At 36.6% G+C, this 22,810-nt stretch overlaps 5 protein-coding genes across 5 annotated transcripts; 4 read left to right on the forward strand and 1 right to left on the reverse strand.

The window, feature by feature from the left end:
• The first annotated feature begins 323 nt into the window (after positions 1-323).
• MONOS_8603 (uncharacterized protein) lies at positions 324-4,414 on the forward strand. The gene has a single exon (XM_067879028.1). It carries the CDS (start codon positions 343-345, stop codon positions 4,213-4,215), a length of 3,873 nt encoding a protein of 1,290 aa, XP_067729456.1. The 5' UTR covers positions 324-342; the 3' UTR covers positions 4,216-4,414.
• Positions 4,415-5,118: 704 nt separating this feature from the next.
• On the forward strand, positions 5,119-10,854 carry MONOS_8602 (uncharacterized protein; the record flags this gene model as incomplete). The annotated part of the gene is made up of 2 exons (XM_067879027.1): positions 5,119-5,204; positions 5,685-10,854. 2 exons carry the CDS (start codon positions 5,119-5,121, stop codon positions 10,852-10,854), a joined length of 5,256 nt encoding a protein of 1,751 aa, XP_067729457.1.
• Positions 10,855-11,278: 424 nt separating this feature from the next.
• Positions 11,279-13,190, forward strand: MONOS_8601 (putative Glycoside-Pentoside-Hexuronide(GPH):CationSymporterFamilyProtein; the record flags this gene model as incomplete). Its single annotated transcript, XM_067879026.1, has 3 exons — positions 11,279-11,321; positions 11,401-11,592; positions 11,650-13,190. 3 exons carry the CDS (start codon positions 11,279-11,281, stop codon positions 13,188-13,190), a joined length of 1,776 nt encoding a protein of 591 aa, XP_067729458.1.
• A 1,787-nt stretch (positions 13,191-14,977) lies between these two features.
• Positions 14,978-18,679, forward strand: MONOS_8599fu8600 (uncharacterized protein). The gene is made up of 11 exons (XM_067879023.1): positions 14,978-15,071; positions 15,226-15,319; positions 15,405-15,613; positions 15,705-16,677; positions 16,824-16,945; positions 17,139-17,152; positions 17,218-17,252; positions 17,314-17,388; positions 17,446-17,476; positions 17,699-17,885; positions 18,057-18,679. The coding sequence occupies exons 1-11, from the start codon at positions 15,015-15,017 to the stop codon at positions 18,162-18,164; spliced, it is 1,905 nt and encodes a 634-aa protein (XP_067729459.1). The 5' UTR covers positions 14,978-15,014; the 3' UTR covers positions 18,165-18,679.
• Positions 18,680-19,400: 721 nt separating this feature from the next.
• Positions 19,401-19,840, reverse strand: MONOS_8598 (uncharacterized protein; the record flags this gene model as incomplete). The annotated part of the gene is made up of 2 exons (XM_067879022.1): positions 19,401-19,607; positions 19,661-19,840. 2 exons carry the CDS (start codon positions 19,838-19,840, stop codon positions 19,401-19,403), a joined length of 387 nt encoding a protein of 128 aa, XP_067729460.1.
• Positions 19,841-22,810: the final 2,970 nt, after the last annotated feature.

Raw genomic sequence — 22,810 nt, forward strand, 5'->3', positions numbered from 1 at the left:
TCTCTTCATTGGATTCAAAATTAAAATAAAAGAAATAGCTTACTAATTATTGCGTCATTGGAGGGCAAATGTTGAACCTAAATGTTATGGAAGACAAATTTTTGCTAATATACAAATGGAACGAAATTTTTTGCTTTATGAATTTTGTTCCACACAATGTTTTAAAAGATTCTCCTCAACTTTTTATTATTTATTCATTTAATTTTGCTTGAGAATGTTGGAATTGCAATTATTCGAAGCAGAAATAGTTCAGAACAATTTTTCGATATTTTCATAAATGAAAGAATTCGTTTCTATTTAGAATTATTGATCGTATTCCCATCATCGTATTATACATGAATTATGTTGGCTTTTTTTTGTTTCATTGAATTATGTTCAGCACTTATAGCAAACAGTTGCACTAATTCAATTATATTTTCAAGAGATTTTGAATCAAAATTTTTGCTTAAAGTTCGAAATGGTTCTCTTTCTCTGTCCGCACTGAATATGGAATCAAAACACGCAAACAGTCTTATTTTGAGTAGTAATAACGGACGCTTGAACATAAAAACTTGCTCTTGTTTTTTAACTTCTTCTTTACAATCATTTTTTCAATTAGAAGAAAGTGCATCTTCGATCCAAAATATTTCTATTCTTTTATCTTCTTTTCGCCAACTTTCAACTCCATTAATGCTTGCTACTGGATTGAAAAATTATATTTCGATTTGTGACTCATCATTTATCAACATGATATTCACAAATGATGAAGCTTTTCTTCTTTCTTCATGTTTTTCTTCTGTTTTTGCTTCATCAATTTATTTTTCAAACATTAGTTCAAATCCAATGCGACATGGAAACAGAAATAAATTTGATATGGGAGAACAATTTATCTCAGAAAATAAAGAATTTTCAAATTGTGAAGTTTATAAATGTCAAAATTCGAGAATTGGAGACCTTTTACCCCATCACGATGCTATCAAAGTCAGGATGTGCAATAATACTGTCAGTGAGTGTAATGCAGATCGCAAAATATTTTATTCCCGTCAACATCTTTTCGCTTCTGAAAACTTTACTGAATGCGCATGGATTAATTGTAGCTCAACACAATCGGAAGCTGGTGCAGCTATTTGCATTGAGGGATGCGAATCATTAAGTGCTCACCACTGCAAATTTTCTTCATGTAACGCAAGTTCCAGAGGAGGGGCTATCTCAACGAAAAACATAAGATTTGTTTATTTTAACGATTGCTATTTTGTTGATACGACTGCTTATAAATACGGTGGTGCTTTGATTGATGACAGCAGCGAGTTGTATGAAGTGCATAACAGCAACTTTTCGAATTGCACTTCGCGTAGGGAAGATGGAGGCGCAATATGGGTAACTTCGACAAGTACCTTTTCAACGAATGGTTTGTGGTTTAAAGATTGCTCCACTGAGAAAAGCGGAGGAGGAATGAAATTTCTTTCGGTGGATTATCTTTATTTGCATAATTTGTATCTTGCCAACTGTAGCGCACAATGCGGAGGAGGAATTTATCTTGTTAATTCAAGTACGTATAGATATGTAAAGTTAGATATTACAATGTTAAAGTTTATAAGGAATAAAGCAAGTCAAGGCTCTGATATGGCTATTTACAATTATTCAATAAATAAACTGAAACTATCCGATTCAATGTCACTATCTGGAGCTGGAAGATTGTTGGTCAATGGATTTACTCGTGATGAATGGTTGACAAGCTTGCTGTATGTGGGCCAGCCTGGGTCATCCGAAAATGATTGTGGCATTTTTGAAAAGCCATGTGATTCAATTTTGAGATATGCAAAGGCAATGGCGCCTAACGTTTCTTCATCAGTGGTTATATATCCTGGTGTTTATTACGAGAATGAAACAAACTTTGTTGACATGAACTTGGTTATGATGTCATCTGAACAAATTTCACTTTCATCGTCCAATTCTGATGTGAACAGAATACGCAGGATTCAGAACCTTTGTTCTTCATTCAGGAGAAATGAAATTGAAGCGCCCGATTTCATTAGCGAGCTGAACAAGATCAAAGGAGCCTGCTATGGATCAAATAGAAACAGTTCAAGTGACAATGAAACCACAATAGCTTTGGAAGTCGGAGAATTTAGCAGAACATTAATGACACTGGAGAATACTAACATAAGTTTTTACTCACTTTTTTTTATAATCGATGCGTCAAATATTTTTAATAGCACTTGCATGCTGCTTTCTTCGCTGAATAGAAACTCTTCAGCTGTTTTTGTACAATGCACAATAAATATAACTTCATCTGGTTCATTAAATGACTATGCCGATGATATAGTGCTCATAACTTCAAAGAATTCAACATTATATTTAATGGAGGTCACAATTAGACAATGCGAATATGCATTTTATTCACAAGAAGCGTTTAGCAATCGTTTTTCATTAGATCTGGACAGTGCTTTGAATGGGAATTCTTCTGAGGTTGTTCCCATTGAAACAAGAACACAGTCAAGGAAGAACAGAAGAAGCAACCGATTACTCTCTTGCGAAAATGCATTGGACGAAACAGAATATGTTTGCGGAATTGGATGCAGGCTTTTTGAACTGACAGACAGCACCGCAGCATTCTCGAGCTGCGTGTTTGCAAACGCCACTGGAGGAATCATTCGACAGAGCGGCGGGACTTTGCTGCTGACAAATTGCACTTTTGATCACAGGGCTGTTCAGAGCCATTACACCTTCCTCCACCGCTCTCATCTGTCGTGCAGCGGAGAAGGCAACGTGAGCATCAGCGGAACGAAGGTCAAGATTAAGGACGAGGAATACACAGAGAGAGACGCCTTCGGATTCGATGTGCAGGAATGCCTGGCATATGGCGAAGATTTGTATGCGGAAAAAGACATGACGGAATTGTCTTCGTTTTCGAAGGCGGTGTTTTTCCACCCGACTTTGAGCAACGCTGATCTGTTCTGGCAGGACGAGATGCACTCGCAGATTGCAGTAAAAGTGGAAGGAAGAGAGCTTTATGGATGCGATCTGACATTCACCATGCAGAAGGCTGTGCCTGATGTGGAGCATGGAATGACAGGGGAGGGGACAGAGCATATGTGCTCGTTCATTACAATCACTGGGACTGCCAAGGCACAAGGCATCGTACCTCTGTCGCTGTTTGATGAAAGCACGGATTTTGTAGCTGTTCGCCTTGTCTTCCCAATGAAGAAAAGCATTCACTATGTGACTGAACCGTATTATGCGTTGATGCCTCTTCGAGACCCAAACAATACAAATACGTCGAGTGATAATGCTGACCCAACTGTTTCTAACAACAGCAGTTACCTTACAAGCATCATTGCCATCAGCACAATTTTTACTGTGTTTCTTTTCTCTTTGACTCCAATTGTTTACATTATAAGACGGCAAAGACGAGCGAAGAATAGAAACAACAGAAATCAAAGCGGAACTGGCAGTTCGCATCCTGATGGTGCTGGTGGCAACGCAGCTGAAACAGAAATGGTTGGAGAAGACGCGGTTTATGAAAACAGCAATAGAAATGAGTATGACGAGAGAAATGGGCTTATTTCCAACGAGGAGCGTTCTATTTTGTCTGTTCCATTGGATGCATTGCCCGATGAAATGGATGAGAATAATGTTAATAGAGCACAATTTCGATATTCACTGCATTCAAGTTCCTCTTTGCCTCCTCCTCCTCCTCCACAGCCAAATCTAATGAGTGTTTCTGCTTTTGGTGCTTCCTCGTTGTCGCTTAGCACTTCAAACGGGCCAGCAGCTGAATTGCACATGTCAGTTGCTCTTCCTCCTCCTCCTTCCTCTTCTCAGTCTGCATTGTCAAGGTCATCTTTGTCATCTTCTGTAAATGAGTTATCTTCTTCTATGATGCAGACGAGGCAACTACCTCCCCCGCCACCCCCTCTTCTTTCATCTGTTTCAAGCTCTGTAATTTTACCTTCTTCTTTTGAGCATCATCCGATGGAGAATTCGGGAAGGTTGACACAATTTGCGTTGCAAATGCAGCGAACGCAGATGGCACAGAGCAATTTGCAGAGGCAAGCATCGTCATCTCCTTTGCAGCTACACCACACAGCTGCTGCTGATGATGCTGCTGCTGCATTACCACAAAATGTGCCAATTGCTTCGCAGCCTTCATCTCGTCTTGGGATTTCTGTAAATATTCATGACCAGCCTATGTTTGAAGACGAAGATGATTACCGAAATTCTATCACTGGATAATTTCATATTTTTCAGTTCTTTTGCGATGTTTTATATTGAGTATTAGTTATTTTGCTTTTCTTTGCTATGCATTATGTTTACATTATTTTATTAATTTTGTATTTCGGTGTATGCATTTAGTTAATCATTGTTATCAAAAAAAATTTTCAAGTTCGTTTAATTTTAATTTAAAAAAAAAAATGATTGGATAAAAGCATATTTGTGGATATTAATTGTTCACTAATGCTATAAAAAAACAAATAACTCAATCCTGGTTCTTCAAATTTTTTTTTAAATATGGTGCCCATAGCATTTTCCATCACAAAAAAGATCAATATTCAAATTTAATTTTTCAGGTTTCAGTCTTTATTTAGAGATTTGAGCAAAATGCCAAGAGTTGCATCCACTATTGAATTCAAAAGCACATGCGATGATGTTGCGATTTTTGCCAATCTTGTGAAGGTCATGGAACTATGTGAAGATCTGGGCCAAACTCATGTCCTATCGTTAATGCATCAGTACCTTGATGGATGCGAGCGTAAAAATATGAAATATTCTTCTTTGACTTTGCACAAGCAGAAAGAAGCTTTAAAATCAAAAGAAACTCTTTGTATTCAACTTTTAAAGGATTTCAATGCTTTTCCACAGAAAATGAAATTTTCAAAAGAGAACAGTACAATGAAAAAAGAAAATACATTTTTATACAGTAAATCAGATTATTGTGAATTTGATTTACCTCAAGTTAAAGAAATGACTGATTCGTTTTCAAAATTTGGAGAAAACATGATTTCAACATTTGAAAGTTCCCAGGAAAGCATCAATTTTTATTCAAAAACATGCGTCCCTGTATCAATTGTACAGAAATTCTCAGGCCTTGTTGCTGTTTTGTTGAAAGTTGTGATACAATCATATCAGAATATTGAGATGCGAACTATTCAAAGTTTAACTCATGCATCTGTTCGTTTTCTTTCATTGCACATCCTCCCAACAGAGTCTGCGCAAATTCTTAGGTTTTTATCGGATTTGTTGCAAAAGCCAGCTCGGTACGCAGGCGCAATGAAAGAGTCATCATCTTTATCTCAGACGAATAGCTCAATTGTTCCTGTACAAAAATGCATGGAGAACATACAATGCTTAATCTTCTCTTTTCCGTCGCATCTTCCTCTTTTAGTTCAATCTTCTATTTTTATCAGAACATCCTGTTTGATTCCTCCTCAATCACTTCTTATCCAGTTATCGGTTTGTCTAACAACACTTCTCATGGAGTGTCAAAAGAATCTGCAAGAAAACAGTGTCAACAAAACAATTTCTTCTTTTTTGCAGGCATCTCCAAATCTTCAGCGAACATTACCAGGATCACCGCCTTCAGATTCATATTTGTTAAAACTTCTTCGTCCATTTTACCTTTCATTGTTTCACATTTGCAGGCGTTCTTTCGATCTAATGCCGACTTCTATTTTTAATTTATGTTCAAATATTCTTTCTTTCAGTGAAAAAGACGATTACGAACTTTTCTTCGAGTATTTGGGCGTACGCAGAATGGGAGAATGCGACATGTGCAAAAAAGCAAGGCTTTTAGGGAGTAAAGTGGAGCAAAGTGAAGAAGATACTCATTTTGATGATAATGATGATGAAGAAAAGCAAAGCACATTTATTGAAACAGACAGGAGCATTTGCAGTGAAAACGATTTTGATGTTTGGAACGCTTTGCGTTATCACAAGCACCAATATGAAATAATCAACAAAAAGCGAATTCAACTTTGCCGTGTTGGTGGCTTTCCATCAATTCATAAAGAACCAGCAACGAATGGACTGAAAGACTCGAAGAGAGAAGATGTCGCAACTGAGAATGATAATGCTAGCAGAAAAGTTGCAGCAGCACCACAAATTCATTCAAATGAAAATATACAGACGACAAAGTTTGCATCACTTCAACCACAACAAAATGAATCGTGTGAAGAAACTCTCATTTCGTTGAGTGAAATCGATGATTTGAAACAACGTGCAGTTGACTGGATTCTGAAAAGCGCCAGAGACTGTGAATGGTTGGAAGCTGCAGGCAAAGCATTCGATGAATTAGCAGCAATAAAAACAAATCTGAGGATTCCTAACAAAGAAGAAGTGAAAAAAGCTGGAGCTGAATCCGCTATCTCAAACAAAGAAAATGTGTTTAATGTGACTTTTTCAGGGCAATCGATGCTATTTCACTATCACTTTAATCACTTAATCCAAACTGTTCGCCACCTCTTTCATTTAGCGCGCTTTTCTTTTGATGCACAAGAGAATTTGATTGAACTTTGTAGCAATTTGCTGATGGCACTGACATTAGTCGTCTGTGAATCACTTCGTTTTTGGATGAAGACAAGAAATGAAAGCGACAGTTGCAATGCATCTTCGGCTTGTTCTTCTGCTCCTTCTGCTCCTTCTGCTGTTTCTGCTTCTGATCCAACTCCTTCTGATTCATCTTCCATTTCAACCTCTGCTTCATCAGGCATAAAAGATTCTTCGTTATCATCTCCTTTAAGCCAATCTCCGTTATGTCTAAATTCAGATTTTTCATTGTTTCTAACATATTCTTCGGAATTAGCCTTGACTTTTTCTCTTATTAATGAATTATACTCAACTCAATCTGAATGCTCTGAATGCACTTCAAACATCATCCTTGTCTCTTGCTCTTTTATTCTTGCACACACTTCACTCGTCAATAACCAATCATCACACTATCTTCCATTCTTCTTGAAATCACAGTCATCCTTCATTTCATCATTCACACAACATTCACCTTCAGAAATGCCTCACACTGAATCATTCTTTCCTTCACTTCTTTTCACTTCTCGGCAGCCGACTTATTTACCTCCTCTTCATCTGAATAATCAGATGACTAACATTCTTGTAACCGAATATTCAGGTCTTGTTCATTATGCTTCTCGCAACATCGCAACTTTCTACTCGTCTGCATCAAAAGAATCACAAGCAACCGCTTTTAAAAGCATGTTTATTGCATTAGACTGTTTCAAAACGCACACTGTATGTCATCCATCCTCAGCAATCTTCCAAAAAATGAGGGTGATGAAACAAGAAGCAGAAGCAAGGCAGAGAAGCAGCGATGAATGGGGAGAAAGTTTTCTTTCTGAAAAGCAAATTTCAACTCCAACATCGCCTCACACTCCTTTTAAAGCTTGGATTGCTCCGTCTTCAAAGAAAGCCCAAGAAATTGCCCTTTCAATGCCTTCCTCCTCTTCTTCTTCTTTAGCTCTTTCAGAAGAGAAAGGAGCAACCTCTTCTGACACAACAGAATTACATCCAATCATCATCTCAGCCCCACTTCCGCTTTTTCCCTTGGAAGAAACAAATAAACTTTCTGCTTCTCCTTTTGCTGCATCAGATGATTCGAGTGTTCAAACGTCGAATGAATCAAATGTTCTCAATCAAAAACTTGTTTCTCATTCTCGCATTCAAATTCCATTGCGGACAATATCTACCTCATCGTCTTTTCCATCTTTCACACCATCAATTTCTTCTGCTTCAGCCCCAAGCACAGCCCAGCCTGTTCTGTCGTATTCAGATGGATGCTGCATCATGTCAGTCGCTCTCACTCCGCTCACATCTCATCTCTTTCGCGTGGCATCTGAAGCGTTGTTTGGCACTGCATTCTATTTGTTCCATCAGTCAGCCAGAACAATGATTCTCCCTTTTCCAACTGCTGTTTCTGTCTCGTGGTGCTTGGTGTTGGTGAAGGCTATTCTCGATTGGATGCCCCTGTCTCTGAAGAGCGTTCCCCTTCCGTCTGAAATTCCTTCCTTTTTCAGTTCTGCACAGGTCCTTTTTGATGACTCGGTTGACCAAAAGATAAAAGATCTTATGAAAGAAATCATCTCAACGTTGCAAATAGCTCCTCCCACAAAACATCACAAGAAATCAAAGAATGCCACTGGGAAAACAGTCAATACGATTGCAAGCCCTTCAATCAGTCGGTCTCCAACTGCATCTTCAATCGACATTGATGCACTTTACGACTCGCTGTATAGAAGGCCTTCATCTGCGTCTCTTTCATCTTGTTGCACGCAATCCACGCTTTCAACTCTTACAACGAATGCCATGGGTGATTTTCTTGATGACGATCGAGACGAATGCAGCAGCGGAAGAGAAACAGATGGAGACAGCTATGCAAGCTCTGGGGGAGATGATTTCTCAGCTGACAGCAATTCAGGGACTGGTGAGTCATCTACAGTGTGCTTCGAGAAAGTGTCATTTTTGAGCAATGAAGAGAGCTTAACGAGAAACAGCACAGAATTAAAGAGTTTTCAAAAAGAGAAAGCAAAACACTCCAAAAGGAGGAGGAGGGGCTTAAAGCAATCCAGTAAAATGTCGCTGTTTCTGCAGATTCGCCCCAAAATAAGCGCAATTTCTGCTGAATCAACAGCGTCTTATCACGAACTGCGCCGCGTTGTGACAAAGAAGTCTCAAATTGGCGATGGATGGTTTCTTCCAATGTCTGTCATTGCCAATCGCCGGCAGCTGAAGAAGATGATGATGGAAGACACAGACGGAACAGAATTCTCACAAGTGCCAGCTGTCCAGCAGCCACTACACATCCAACTTATGAAATCAGAATCCGCTCCATTTTCGTTGAAGGCGATGGAGCAGCTCCGAATGCACACGATCCTTCACACAGACTCTTTTGGAATTGAGTTTCTGTTTGGCTCTCTGTTCGTTCTTTTGGATGCTCTCGTTCAGGTTCAGCTGAACACAGCTCTGACGAAACAAGCTGAAACTGAAGCACAAAACGAAGATGATGAAAGTCCTTTGAAGGATTGCGGGATAATTCGTGAAGAGACTGAGCAAGAACAAGTCGCACTTTCTGTTGAATCAACTGCCAAATCTTTATCTCTTCAAAGAACGAAGGTAGATTTCGATAAGAATGATTCGCTGAGGAATTCTCAATCCTCAGAATCACGAAATTCCATTGGCAAAGGGTCTGTTCCTACAAACGTTCAGCAAAAATCGAAAAATATGTATGAATCGAATGCTTGTTCAACTTCTTCTTCTCCTCCTCCTTCACTTTCTCCTTCTCCTTCTTCTCCTCTGAAAAAGAGGAAAGGCATTTTCTCTTCGAAGGAAGAGAACACCGCAAAGGATTCGTATGTTGAGAATCTTGGCTTGTTCCTCGCTTCTCTTCTTTCTTCTCCCTTTTTCTCGATGTTTTCCATCGCATTTCGTTCCATGCTGATCTATCCTCTGGCTGCCCAGAGCGGACTTCTCTTCATAAATTCGTTTTTCAGACTCTTTCGCATTTGGCTGCGGTGCTTTTCGCTGAAAGTGCCAAAAACACTTTCCATTCCTTTTCTGCAGCAGAAAGAGGAGCAAGAAAATAGCACAAATATTTCTCCAGCAGCAAGCGCAAGCACATTTGCAGTGAAGCAGGCTGCGCAATCATCCACGCCAAATTATATTCAGAACAGAAAGCCGTTGTATCAGCCTCAATCAACAGCATCTTTATCTTTAAAGACTGTCCAGCACTCTTCGTTGAAGAAGGAAGACTCCAAACTAAAAATGCAACCACATACCCAGCTAAGTAAAAGCAGCATTCCTGTATCGTCATCTGCCATCAAAAGCAGCTTGCAAACAAGAAATACTGCAAAAGCAAGTGGCCTTCCACAAATCCGGTTGTTGCCATCAACTCGTCTTTCTCAAGCGACGAGCACGCCTAAAGCAGCCTCGCTTTCTATTTCTCATCGCTCTGAGGCTGACAACAGGCACCCTCGCCTTTCTCAAATGCCTTCGTCACAGTTAAAGAATAAGCAAGATTCCGCAGACACGAATGTCGAAGAAGATTCATCAGATGATATTTCATTCAGTGAAGGCCCAATTGAAAGCGAAACAGGAACAGAAACAGAAAACGAGCAGTATTCAAGCAGAACAGCCGGCTTGGCAAAGAAGCTGAAGAAGCATTTTGTTCAACGTGCAAATAAGATCGATGCTTTTGATGAGCAAAGAAAAGAAAGAGAAGTTTGTTGTGAATTGTTGCCATTTTCGTTGACGGCAATCGATTTGTCCGATTCTTCTCTTCCAATTCCTCCTCTTCAACGAACATTCCGTCTTGTTGAATTGCTTTCTTCTTCTCCGTTGTGCAAGCCGTCACTTCTTCAAGCATCTGACTCCGAAATCTTTCAGAGCCAAGATAAACATCCGCTTTCGCCATTTTCTTCGACTTCAATTGATTGCTGTGTGGATGCCTCTTCTTCTTCTTCTTCTTCTTCTTCGCGTTCTGCTGTTCGTGTCACTCCCATTTCGTTGTATCTTCTTCTGCCTTCTTTGTTCTCCTACAATGTCCTGCTAAGTCGTGCGCATCCTCTCTTCTTTTTGTGGGATTCCATATGTGCAACTGTCATGCTCCATCCTTCATTGACGCCGCTTGCCTCTAGCGCACTCACTCAATTGCAACTGTGTCTCAAATCATTCAGAATAATTATGAGAGGAGACAAACAGGAAAAAGCGCAAGAAAAGCTTGAAAGAAAAGCCGAAAAAGAAAGAAAACTCGAAGCACAACGCGAAAAAGAGCGGAAATCTGTACTAAATGAATATAAAAAGAAAGCCATTGAGAGAAAAAGAAGAATGAAAGCATTTGAAGAAAGGCAAAAACAGATTAACAAATTGTAGAATATGTCATTTAAAAAATTTTTTATGTAACAAATATGAAATGAAATAATGCAATTATATTTTGTTGTTGTTGTTATTGGACTTAGTATTTTTAGGTTTTGTGTTTATGTATGTATTTAATTTTCATACCACTAACAATGTTTTATTTTTTCCCAATAAAAATTTTTAATTATTAATCTTTCTATTTAAAAAAATTATTTATTAAATTTTTTATTTTAATTTTTTTTAGTTCAAAGCAATAGATATCGCACTCATTCCCCAGAAATAAATGGATTGATGATTGATATTAAACCATAATTACTAATATTCCGGAAATATTCCCTTAATAATGAGTGAAACGGATATTTCAACAAAACCTTCCAAACCGAAGGTTCATTTATTGAAACTGTTAGCTGCTGGATGTGCCGGATCTTCTCCAACTATTATGATGGCAACCGTAATGACAGTGTTACAACCTCTTTTGATAAGTATATCAATTATTTCATTTTTCAATTTATTTACGAAGAATTAATCGCATATATATTTGATGATACTGTTGTTCAAAAGGACTTGGTGTTTCAAAATGGGCCAGCCCAATAATACAACTGATGGCCCCAATCATTGGTATTACTCAGCCGTTTATTGGATCAAAAAGTGACAAATGCAAAAGTAAATGGGGAAAAAGAAAACCGTTTCTTTTATTCGGTTTCATTTGTGCTCTTTTGTGTTTTGCGTTTTTTATAATGATCGATGAAAATGGTTTGAGTTGAAATTAAGAAAATAAATTCATTAGTTCATTACTAACTTTCAAATCAGTTTTTGGAGACGGAAATGCTGCGATAGCAATGGCAATAGTGGGCTTTTTTATGTGTACTTTATCGATGAATTTCATGATGGGACCAGGAAGGACAATCGTTTTTGATCTTGCTGGTGACGGGCAGCAATTTGCGGGAAATTTGATGATGATGGTGTTAACTGGAGTGTCAACGCTTGCAGGACTTGGATTTATGGCGTTTACAAAAAGACCATTTATTTTTTCTGCTGTGTTCTGTTCGCTTCTTTGTTTGCCAACGTTTCTTTTTGTGAAAGAGCCTCCACTTGCAAAAGAGACAACTGCAAGCAAAGGATCAGAGTCTGCACACAAAAAGAAAGATGGAACCTTCAAAGAGATGAAAAAGGGATTGTGCTTGATTATTAAGAATCGGCAAATGCTTATGATTATAATTTTTTCGTTCTTTGAGTTGATGTCATTGATGTGTTTTTCTTCGTTTTTCTCATTGTTTATGACGTCTGCCATCTACCGTTCAAACGACCCTGGACTGACGCCAGAAGAGTCAAAGATTCGATATGATAAAGGGATTCAAATGACTTCATTTTCGAAGATGGCGTCAAATCTGATGATGACCCTCTTCTCTGCAATTGCAGCGCCTATCATCATGCTGCTGGGGATGCGTCTGTCGTTCATTGTGACCTGCGTCTGCTCCACTGCAGCGGTGTTTGCGCTTGTGTTTGTGTCTCCGATGGACACGTCTCTCGTCTGGCTGGCGTTCCTCGCAAACATCCTGTCCTCAGTCAACCTGGCGATGATTATGTCTGTTCCTCCAGTGGTGATCGCAGCAGAGTGCCCGCAAGACCAGCTCGGGATGTATATGGGCCTGTTTGCGCTGTTTGCAATGGGCGGGCAGATGCTGGCAAGTCTCATCCCGGTTGGCATTAACAGTAACATCGGGCTCTATTCAGGCGGGAGGCATTACCTGCAGTGGGACTTCTTGTTTTCCGCAATCTGCGGGGTGTGCGGGATAATCGTCATCCCGTTTCTGAAGGAGGTGAACATCCGATCGAAGAACAGGAAGCTGCCAGGGAAAGAGAAGCAAGGCAAGAAAGATGTGAGCAGCAAAGAGCAGGAAGCCGGAAAGGGAGACGAGAGTGAGAGCAGCTCCGGCGAGGAAGTTACGCCGCTGCTGGCTGATGGCGGATACCAGCGTCTGGGCGGAGACTCTTCGGCAGGCGCTTCGCTGGTAGACTCGCCCACAATGAAGAACCTCATCAACACAGCTTCTGCGACCTCGGCCTCTGCGATGACGGCAGCCTCGTCAGCCACACTGTCTCCGATACCGATGGGAGCAACGCCGACTTACAGCTCGTTTGAGACGACGGGGCAGACACCTTCGCACCCAGTCAGAAATGACTATTACGAAGTGTCGCCGAAGCTGACACCGTATTCGTCCTCAGCGAACCAGGGCAATCCTCCTTATGCTCTTGCTTCTTCTGAGGCTGGATATCGAATGCCAAGCGGAGGAATCAACGATGAGGGCTTTTTGTCACAGCCTCTTTTGAACTCTTTGGATACAAATTAGAATGCTCCTCTTTCGTTTATTTTATTTGAGAGGAAATAATGTTGTTTTCATAAAACTTGAGACAAATTGTTTCTTTCTCCGTTATTTTGAATCTGACTGTAGCTGGTTTTTCCTTCAATCATCTTTGGCGATTTCAAGTTTTCTTGGCTTGAAACAGCTTCTCAAATCACTCGAAGGACTACACGCCATTAAACATTTCATGATGTACCTATTCTTATTCTAATTATTCTTCTTCTTCAAATAACTATTATTATTCTTATTATATATATACATATATATGCTTTCTATCTACTTTTAACTCACTGCCTTTTTTATTGTTGAAGATATTTGTTTAAACGCTGATATATTTTTTCATGTTTTAGATTGATTAATCAGCAGCTTGTTTTTTCGAGGGCATTTATTGTTTGAAATATATAAATGTATATTTTTATTTTTTTTCTTTTCTTTGTGGTAAATGCTTTCTTGATTTTGTGTTTTGTCGAATCTTATTGCAAGCATGTGAACATTTTCATGTTTCAATCAACTTCTGAGATGTTTTATTTTTCGAATTATTTTAGAAAAGATTTTCAATAGTAGTAAGTGGTTTAATTTTAAATTTTGTTGATTATCTTTTTTTTTTTTTTTTTTTTTTTTTTTTCATTTCTTGAATTTTATCATTTTTTTCATTTTGGTTTCTTTCGGAAATATTTGCACGGAATTTGATTTTTCTGCAATTTTTTCCAATTTGAATTATCTTTTGAGTTTTAAAGAGTGAAAAAAGAATCAAAATCTTTCTCTTTTATAAATGAGAATTAAATTCTTTCATATCCTATTTTAAATAAATATTGAAATGAATGATGTGAATTTTCAAAGTTAGAGTGAATTCGCGGAAGATGAATGTCGTGCATATGCAACTTCTGTTTTTAAAATGTGAAAAAGAATCATTAGATATTATAAATTTGAATGTCACACATTTAAAGCGCAAATGAAGAAATATTGTTAATTTCTTTATTCAGAGAAAGAACAATATTTTATTCATATTTCTATATTTATTTTTTAATTTTTTTTTTGAAAAATACAACAAAATATTTTATAATATATTAAGATCAATTTAAAACAGTTGATTCTTAATGAAAATTGTTTATTTTCTGCGTAATAATAACAGGAACATGCGAGCTTTTAATTGAAAGGTTTGTAATCAATGAGGATCGAGGATAAACTTTTATTTAAAGAGCATGAAATGATGAAGAAATTAAAAAGCAAGGATGGTTCTCATAATCGTATTTATATGTGTCAAAATTGTAAATACAACGGCAATTCTATTTTCTTCCTTTCATTTTATGTGATCGGATGAAAGGGATTTAGCTTTTGTTTTTCTTTGATATATATTAATAATGACATTTGAGGAGTATGCTTGTCGAAATACCTATTAAATTAGCAATACGCAATATTGCTTATGTTTAATATGGACCATGATCGAATAATCTTCTCACTGATTCATGTGGAAAACTTTTTTGGAAAAAAAATTTTTTTTGAATCAATTTATGATTTGACTTTTTTTTTTTTATTCCGAAATTATATTTTCCTGTGCATTTTTTTCATAAATATTTGTTAGTACTGCATTCATAAAGTATTGAAGAATTTTTTGGAAATTATTCTTTCTTTTTTGTTTTTTGAAGTTCAAAAAATATTTTTAATTCGATTCTTGCTTTATCTTCATCACCTTAGCATTATGCGTACTATTAAATTATTTTTTAATTTCTTCAAGAAAAAATATTTATTTTCAAAAACTTTGAAAATAATTTTTCTATTGAGGGTACTGATCTTGACAAAAAGTGTTGAAAAATGAATTCTAATGTTATTATCGTTAAGCCATGGGTTAGCCGTGGTTATTTGTTGGAAGTGTGCAACATTTAAAATAATTCTACTGTGAAACAATATTTTTCTTATTCGGGAAAAAAACATGTTTTTTTTTATGTAAAAATATAAATTTAAATGTGATATTTGTATTGTTGTTGTTCTGAATGAAATAATACAATTTTTAAAACTAAAACAGGTTCGTGAGCTTGAAGAATTGAAATCCATCATTTTAACGCAACGTTTTTTTAGATTTGAGGCATTGTCTCAACTTCTAATTGCCTTTATAAACAGTTTGATGAAAATATATGACTTTATTGTATATATTCGTGTTTTTGAATTTTTTATTTATTTTGTCGCTTCGTTTTTGAAATTCAGATTCAAACAATGGTGAAATGATGATTCATTGCGGTATTGTCGAATCTTTGTTACAAATTTTGGAAAATGAGGAAGAAGAAGATGTTCAACAGCTTGCATTAAGCGTTTTAAATTTACTATGTATTCATTTTTCATTGAAATTCGCAAAAGGAGACATGAAAGATTGGACATGTGATATTTTAATCACAAATCTTCTTTCAATCGCATCTGTATGGAATTTTTCTTGTAAGTTTAAAGGAGTTTTTATTAATTTTATGTTTATTATTATAAAATGACATTTTTTTCTTTTTATTTTGTAAGGTGCGAGATGCATCTGTAAGCAGAATGGGAATAGACTCTATTTCTTCTTTAGTCAAAGAGAAGCCCTGCCTTTGCAAATTGATTGCTAACTCAGACTTTATGAAAAGTGCAATTCAAATTGTTCTAAAGAATCAGGAAGCAAAATTTCTGTCAGATTTAGACGTCTCGCCTTATCTTTCTAAGACACCGACAAATCCAACTGATTCTTCTGCACTTTTTTCAATGTATCTTGCTTCAAATAGAGCGACTGCAGCGTCCAGTTGTGCTTTTCCGGGTATTTCGTTGTCGTCGATGACTTCGTCCTTCGCCCTATCTCCTCCGCTCTCCGATGAGTTGCCTGAAAATTCACCATTGCTTTCTTATCCTCAAGGCACACAAGACGATCTGCATATGTTTAATGTTTCGCAGCAGCTTTGTTCTCTCTTTCGATTGATGACGCTCCTTCTGGCTAACGGCGAAGGGAGATGGGTGACACAAGAATTGATACAAGGGCTGCTTCAATTGGAAGAAGCTGAATGTTCTTCTGTGTCTGATGGTGCAACATTAACTTTGAAGCAGTTCGGACGGTGGCAAAACACTCAAAAAGTGGGAAGTTTCGCTCCTTCTTCTTCAGCCTCTGTTGAAGCATCATCAATCCCTTCTGACGACATGGCCGGCTTTTCTATTACTCGGTCAACACCTTTTCCGTTTACGAGTGTGTATGGGATTGAGCGGACTATCAACAGGCTTCGGGGCGAGCTGCAGGATCAGCGGGAGCAGACCGAAAGAGAACGGGCACAGAGAGAAAAGCTGCAGAGAGAAAGAGAGAACGAGCAGAGGCTGTATGACGAAGAGGTTGCGGCACGCGAGAAGGAGAAAAAGGAAACAGAAAATATGAAAGGAGAATTGGAGCTTATCAACAAAAGGTGCGCAGATGTATCTTCAGAGATTAAGACGTTGGCCGCAAAATTGAGGGAAGAAGCAAAAGCGAAACGTTTGTGTTTTGTAAGAGGTTCTTGATTGATGCTCTATATGTGAAATTTCCTCTTTTGTTTCATAAAAATATCACATGTTTGCAAATGTGATTATTCGTGGTTATTTGCATATTTCGTTTTATTCTTTCAACGTCGGTCTCTGAAGCATCGTCAGCAAGCCGCTTTTTATTCCTGACGCCAAATACTTTTGCTGAAAACAGAAACATCATAACTCGAATCGGATCAACTTCTGCAAAATCATTTATGTACAATCAGATTCTGGAATCAGTATGTTTTTTGTATATGTTAATGTGAGTGTCCTAACTATGAGTACAAGTATTTAGATCTTTCTTTCTTCTCTCTCTCTTTTTTTTTTTTTTTTTTTTTTTTTTTTTTGTTCAGTTTTGTTTTAAAGAATGATATATTGATTTGCTGTTATTGAATGAATAAAATATATTTTCATTTTCTATTGTGTTATTAGGGAATATGGCAGCTGTATGAATGTTGTTTTTTTGAAATCTCTTCTTTTTTTAACGTTGCTCAATAATTGGATTTTGAAGTTCCTTTATGATAAAAGAAATTAAAAACTGTGTAAGTATGCTTCTTTCTTATTCTGGAAATCAGCTTTCATTGAATTACTATTTTTCTCTTTAAAGCAATGGGAGTTTTTCCGACAACAACTGAATTGAAGCAGACAGAGTTTTCGCGGCATGCTGGATATCATGGCACTCGTTTGTTCAGTTTATTATTATTGTTATGTTTCTGTTTAATTAGTTGTGTGATTTCAGCCGGTCAAAGTTTGTGTTTAAGTGGAACGTGGTATGCTGAACTTGAGCATCTTATGAGCCATTTGAAAAATGAGAAAATGACAAATTGAAAGTTTAGTAGCCTTTTTCGCAAGCAAAATGAATTGTTTCATTGAGGAAATGTTGATTTTTTCTTGACTGTTAGTTTTATATGCAAATTGGTGTATTAATTCATTATTTTCTTATTTGCATGCCCATCCTTTTTTGCAATAATATTCAATTTGCTTGATAAAAGTGGATACCAAGATGCGCACATGGTGAGCTGTGCAGTTCGATCTGACGGCTTTGTTTTTGAGGCAGGTGATATAGTTATGATGGAGTTAAATATGACAAAAATACCTCGAACTGTTCATTTCTTTAAAAATGGAAGGCAATGTGAACAAATTTACATAACCGATGTACCACCTTCTGTTAGATTTGTGGTTTGTGATGTCATCGCTTTCAAATAATTATAATCGTATTTATTTCAATTAATGTTTAATTTTACTATAACTTTATCCATTTTGAATAAATCTATTTTAATTCTTTATTGGATAACATCTGCATGCCCTTACAAACTTATTTTTAATTTTGCTTATTCTTCTATAATTCAGGTTATGATTTTTAAGGTGGATTCTTGTGTTGAATTTCTTGCAATGAACAAGAAAGAAACGGCCACAGCAAAACAAAACATTGGTAAAGCAATTGGTTGCAATTTATAGTGAATGAATTCAAATCAATCCAAATTTTTATTTTGATATATTGAAAATTATTCTGATTTGATATATAGGGTGATTTTTAAACCCGAATATTTTTTTGAAAACCAGAACAAAAAATAAATAAATTTATTTTTGTGCGTTGTGTATTGATTTCGTTTTTAAAAAAATATTAATAATAAATATAATCAACAAGCTCTCGTTTCACAATTTTTCGAGTGTTTGTTTTTCTTTTTCTTTTCTTTTATTTTTATTTTTTTTTTATTTTTTTATTTATTTATTTTTTATTTATTTTTTTTTTTTTTTCATCAGAAAAATTATCAGTTATAATTTTTCACAAAACTGCATTTTCTTTTTTCAGTTTTTCATCTTCAAGCAAAGCCTTCTCTGATTCTTCATTATCTTTTTCTTCATTTTTTGACTCTTTTCTTTCATCCTTTTCTTTTTTCCATTCTATTAAAAATTCTTCGTTGGTGATTAATTTTCCAAAATAGTCAAACATATGAATCATCGTCTTCGTGATGACTGAATGTTCTTTTGGAAGCTTGGCAAACGCTTCGTACTACTAATGAGACAACACTCCGCTCTTCGCAAATGAAGATTTTATTGTTGAAGGCAACAAAGAAGTTTGCAAAGCTTGTGGAAGCACATCAACTAGTACTTCTCATCGCAAAATAATTGAAGAAGAAGAATGTGCTTCAAAATTAGAACTAATCGTCTTTTAAAAAACGGCAAATACTCCACTATCCAATGGCTGTGCGATGTGAGTATGGTGGGGTACGAAGGTTACTATATCTATAGAAAAATCAGCAAACTTCTTCCAGAAGTTTGGCTGCGCTCTCGAAGAATGGGAATCAGAAAGGAGAATGCACCATTCTTCTCTTTTCTTCAAAGTTTCTCTTCTTTGTGTGATCCCTTAGAGCAACACTTCTTCAGCGTATTTGAGGAATAGTGCTTCAATCATCCAGCCTTCATTTTCTCCCCTAACATCCAACTGCGAACTCAAAACAAGGCGTCGTTCATCTGAAAATTTGCGGCATGGCAACAGAACGACATTTTTCGGTGAATAGCCATCAGCTACAGCTGCAATTAATGGAGCTGCATTTTGTATATTCAGCGATGTTTTGGAGAAACCAGCAAACTTTTCGGTTGGATGGAAAAATTAAAGAAGAGAAAGAAGCAGAAAGCTGAATAGAAGATTCATCAATACTGAAGATGAAAGAATTAGAATACTTATGCTTTTCAAGAAGGATTCAAGTTGAGTGAAAAGGGAAATATAGTTTGTTGATTTGATTCAGATAGCCTTTGAATGTCGACATTTCGAGGGTTTGAAGCCTTAAGCTCGGGGTTCCCTCTGGTGTATTGATAGTGATATGCTTTAGAAATGTTCACTTCATCATCTTCTTCATCGAAATCATCTTTTTTCCTATCATTGATAACAGTGTTCAGCTGAATATATATAAAAAATTGATAAATGTAATAAATAAAAAATTGTAGCAAACTAGTTTTCTCAAATGCTCTGCATTGTGAATTGTCCCACTTTCACATTCTATTTTAAGCACTCCAAATATAGATTTCTTTTCTTCCTGCTCGAATAATTCTGGTCTTCCATTTTTTCCTGCCTTCCTTCCTTTTTCTTCAGATGCAACTACCCTATCAAATGCAGAGCGAGTGAATTCCATGTTAGCAACGTCAAAAACCAGAGATTCTCCTTAAGCAATCAAAGTTGCAACACGTGTTAATCCACAGTCGAAATCGGATATAATCACATCAGTTTTTGCACATCTTTTTGTGACTATATCCGATTGTGATTATAGACGGTGTAGGTTAACTCAGCAAAAAATAGAAATTAAATAATTGGAACGAATTATTCCACTTCAAACATTTTCATAGAAAAAATATGAACAGCTGATGAATTTTTTTTGAACAAATAAAACAAATAAACTGTGCTCATTTTAAGAAACAAGAATGATGTAATAAAATATTATGTTGTGAAATCTATAAAACATTTTGACAGATATTTATTAACAATTTTTTTTTAAATCTGGGAAAGAGATATAAAGTTAAGAATGAATCAAAAATTTTTGATTAGTGCAAAAAAAGCTTGACAGTGCGTATTTTCCACAAAGTCGAATGATGTTTGTGTGATTGCAACTGAAATCATAACTTTTTTTCGGGATATTAATTTTTCTGAAATTATTTGTCATTGAGAAGTGATTTAGTATTTTAATGCTCTATTCATCACAAATATTTCAAAAACAAATATTGAAGCTGAAATGAAGATGAGGATATCTGTAAAAAGTCTTTTCACTTTTCGTCGTTCTTTTGTACATTTTCAAGGGATATTTTTGAACCGAAATTATCGAATAGAATAATATGATGTCATAAACAATCGCCCATATGCATCCAATTTTGTCCCATTCGATGTGATGGAGTGAACTGACAAAGTGAAGCCCACAATGCTTCAAAGAACAGTCAAAATTGGACATAATCACTTCGAATGAAATCAACATCAGTCATATTCACTAAATTCGATGCACCATAATTTTTTCCTATTTCTCGTTTATTCTCATTTTCAAAAAAAATTGCAGGGCTTAACATTTATAATTTTATTTTGTTTTTTTTATGGGTGGTTTTTCCAATGAAAAATGGGACAAAATTCTTGCGTTTATGAAAAAACAACGATTTGTTCCAAATTCTTTCTACAATCATATCATAAAAAGCGTAGCATTCTCAAGTAAAAATAATTATGAAAAATCAAAAAATGTGAAAAAAATTAGGAAATAAAGAATGGAACAAAATTCATGAAACAAAAAATTTCGTCCCATTTCATAAATGCAAGATAGAAAACTGAAATTCGAAGCTATATGTGCTTTATCTATCCCAGAAAATCACATTTATCCATCATCTTTTAATTCTGTTATCATTTCAAAAACTACGATTGGTTATCATATGCCAGTTTATATTTAATTGGGAAAGGTAGCGTATAAGCACCATTTACCATTTGCAACTTAAATATCGAAACGAAAGAGCATTTAAAAAGAAAACGAATCTAAAAAATGTAACAAAACCTATTCATCCACTTCACTTAAAGTTTCACCATTTTGTTTTTCTTTATCCTCCATTTTTCTTTCAAAAGAAGATCTCGTTCCAATTTCACATCAATTATCCATGTTTCTATTTGCTTTTAAAATGCCTCTTTTCTAACTCTTCCTCTTCTCCAAAAGCCAATTCATCTCATGAATACAACCATTTCCGTCTTGTCTCATCATCCCCAAACAACGATGCTATCAACTCTTGTCTATCATCCAGATTACATTGTGTCTGCAGTTTTTGTGCAGATAATAACGCAACTATCCGACAGAATGCCCTTTCTCAAAATGCCTCTTTCAACTAGTGCAGCACGTGCATTACTCCCCAGTCCTTCTCGCTTTTCACAACTTCCAGTGCATCGCCTACAACTTCTTGCTGCTCCTCACTGCTGTCCTGGCAGCGCAGAAGCAAAGTGAGTACGCCAAATGTTTATGGTCTGAAATTTATCTTCATCCTTGCAAACTGGAATAAATGAATACCTCTGATGCTTCAGCAATGAAATGCATCATTTCTCTTCTCATCAATTTAATGATTGTCGCACTCGATGCATCAGCTTCACATGTGCCACTCATCTTGAATATTTCCTTGCCTCTTAGGAAGCTGTGCAAAATGAAAACACTCCTAGTTGCATGCTTCACTTGAATTGTCAAGCGATGTGGTGCTTCAGCCATTGTCTTTGTCTTTTTCTGTTTCCCTCTCATTCGTTGTTTGCTTTGTCAGTTGATGCGAAATTTCTGAGCTGGCAAATAGTTATTGCAGCTGACGCAAATGCTTAATTGTCGAAGCGATGCGTTTGATCAGTTGCTGTTGCATTCAACTTTTTCAAGGCTTTTGTCCAGTCAACTGCAATCGATGCAAAAGAACTAAATGTGATTATGATGTGGAATATTATTGTTCTTTTCTATTCTCCAGAAGCAATTGCGTTGGCTGTGCTGGAAGAGCGAGAAGAGGTGGAAGAAGGATGGGAAGAAGGATGGCAGGAGAGAGGGAGGCGATGGAAACCAGACTGAATGCGAATATCACTCAGCTCATAGAGAGCATAACAAGAAGAATGGAAAAGGTCAGACGATTCAGCAAGAGGAGATGATGCCACCGATCGTGGAGGTGCGTGTCTCGCTGAACAAGAATTTTGTGAAGACAGAGACAGTCGTAGCAATATCACCAGGTAGCCTGCCATCTGCAAAAATTGAATGCTGCAGCACTCTGTAAGTCGATCCCATTCAGCTGAAGAATGCAACAGCAGATGACTGTCGAACAAAAATGGCAGCTGACGGGGATGTTCGCTTTATTTCTCATGAATGTGCAGAAGCTGAAGAGGAAAGTCGTTGAGCTGCCACAAAGCTCAACGAATGGTTTGGCAATGAATGAGGAACAAGGAAAGGCCAGAGAACATGTTTAAAGAGTTGATTGTTCCATAAATGCTGAAAAGGAGGAGGAGCAGCAGCAAATATTGGATGTTCTATCTCAACCAATTATTTTGGCGCATTTGGTCAGTGCGTGCGTGTGCAATTAAAATTGACAAAAGTGTACATGGAAGCCGATGAAATCATTTTGAAACG

Source organism: Monocercomonoides exilis (genome assembly GCF_001643675.1).
Source record: "Monocercomonoides exilis strain PA203 chromosome Unknown scaffold16-1735695, whole genome shotgun sequence".
Taxonomy (NCBI): Eukaryota; Preaxostyla; order Oxymonadida; family Polymastigidae; genus Monocercomonoides; species Monocercomonoides exilis.

Excerpts from the sequence above, each read along its gene's own strand:
- MONOS_8603 (XM_067879028.1), top strand. The coding sequence starts at position 343 with ATGTTGGCTTTTTTTTGTTTCATTGAATTATGTTCAGCACTTATAGCA.
- MONOS_8599fu8600 (XM_067879023.1), top strand. The coding sequence starts at position 15,015 with ATGAATTCTAATGTTATTATCGTTAAGCCATGGGTTAGCCGTGGTTAT. Across the intron at positions 17,477-17,698 it reads TTGTGTTTAAGTGGAACGTG|TGGATACCAAGATGCGCACA; the intron begins GTATGCTGAACT and ends GCTTGATAAAAG. Across the intron at positions 17,886-18,056 it reads CACCTTCTGTTAGATTTGTG|GTTATGATTTTTAAGGTGGA; the intron begins GTTTGTGATGTC and ends TCTATAATTCAG.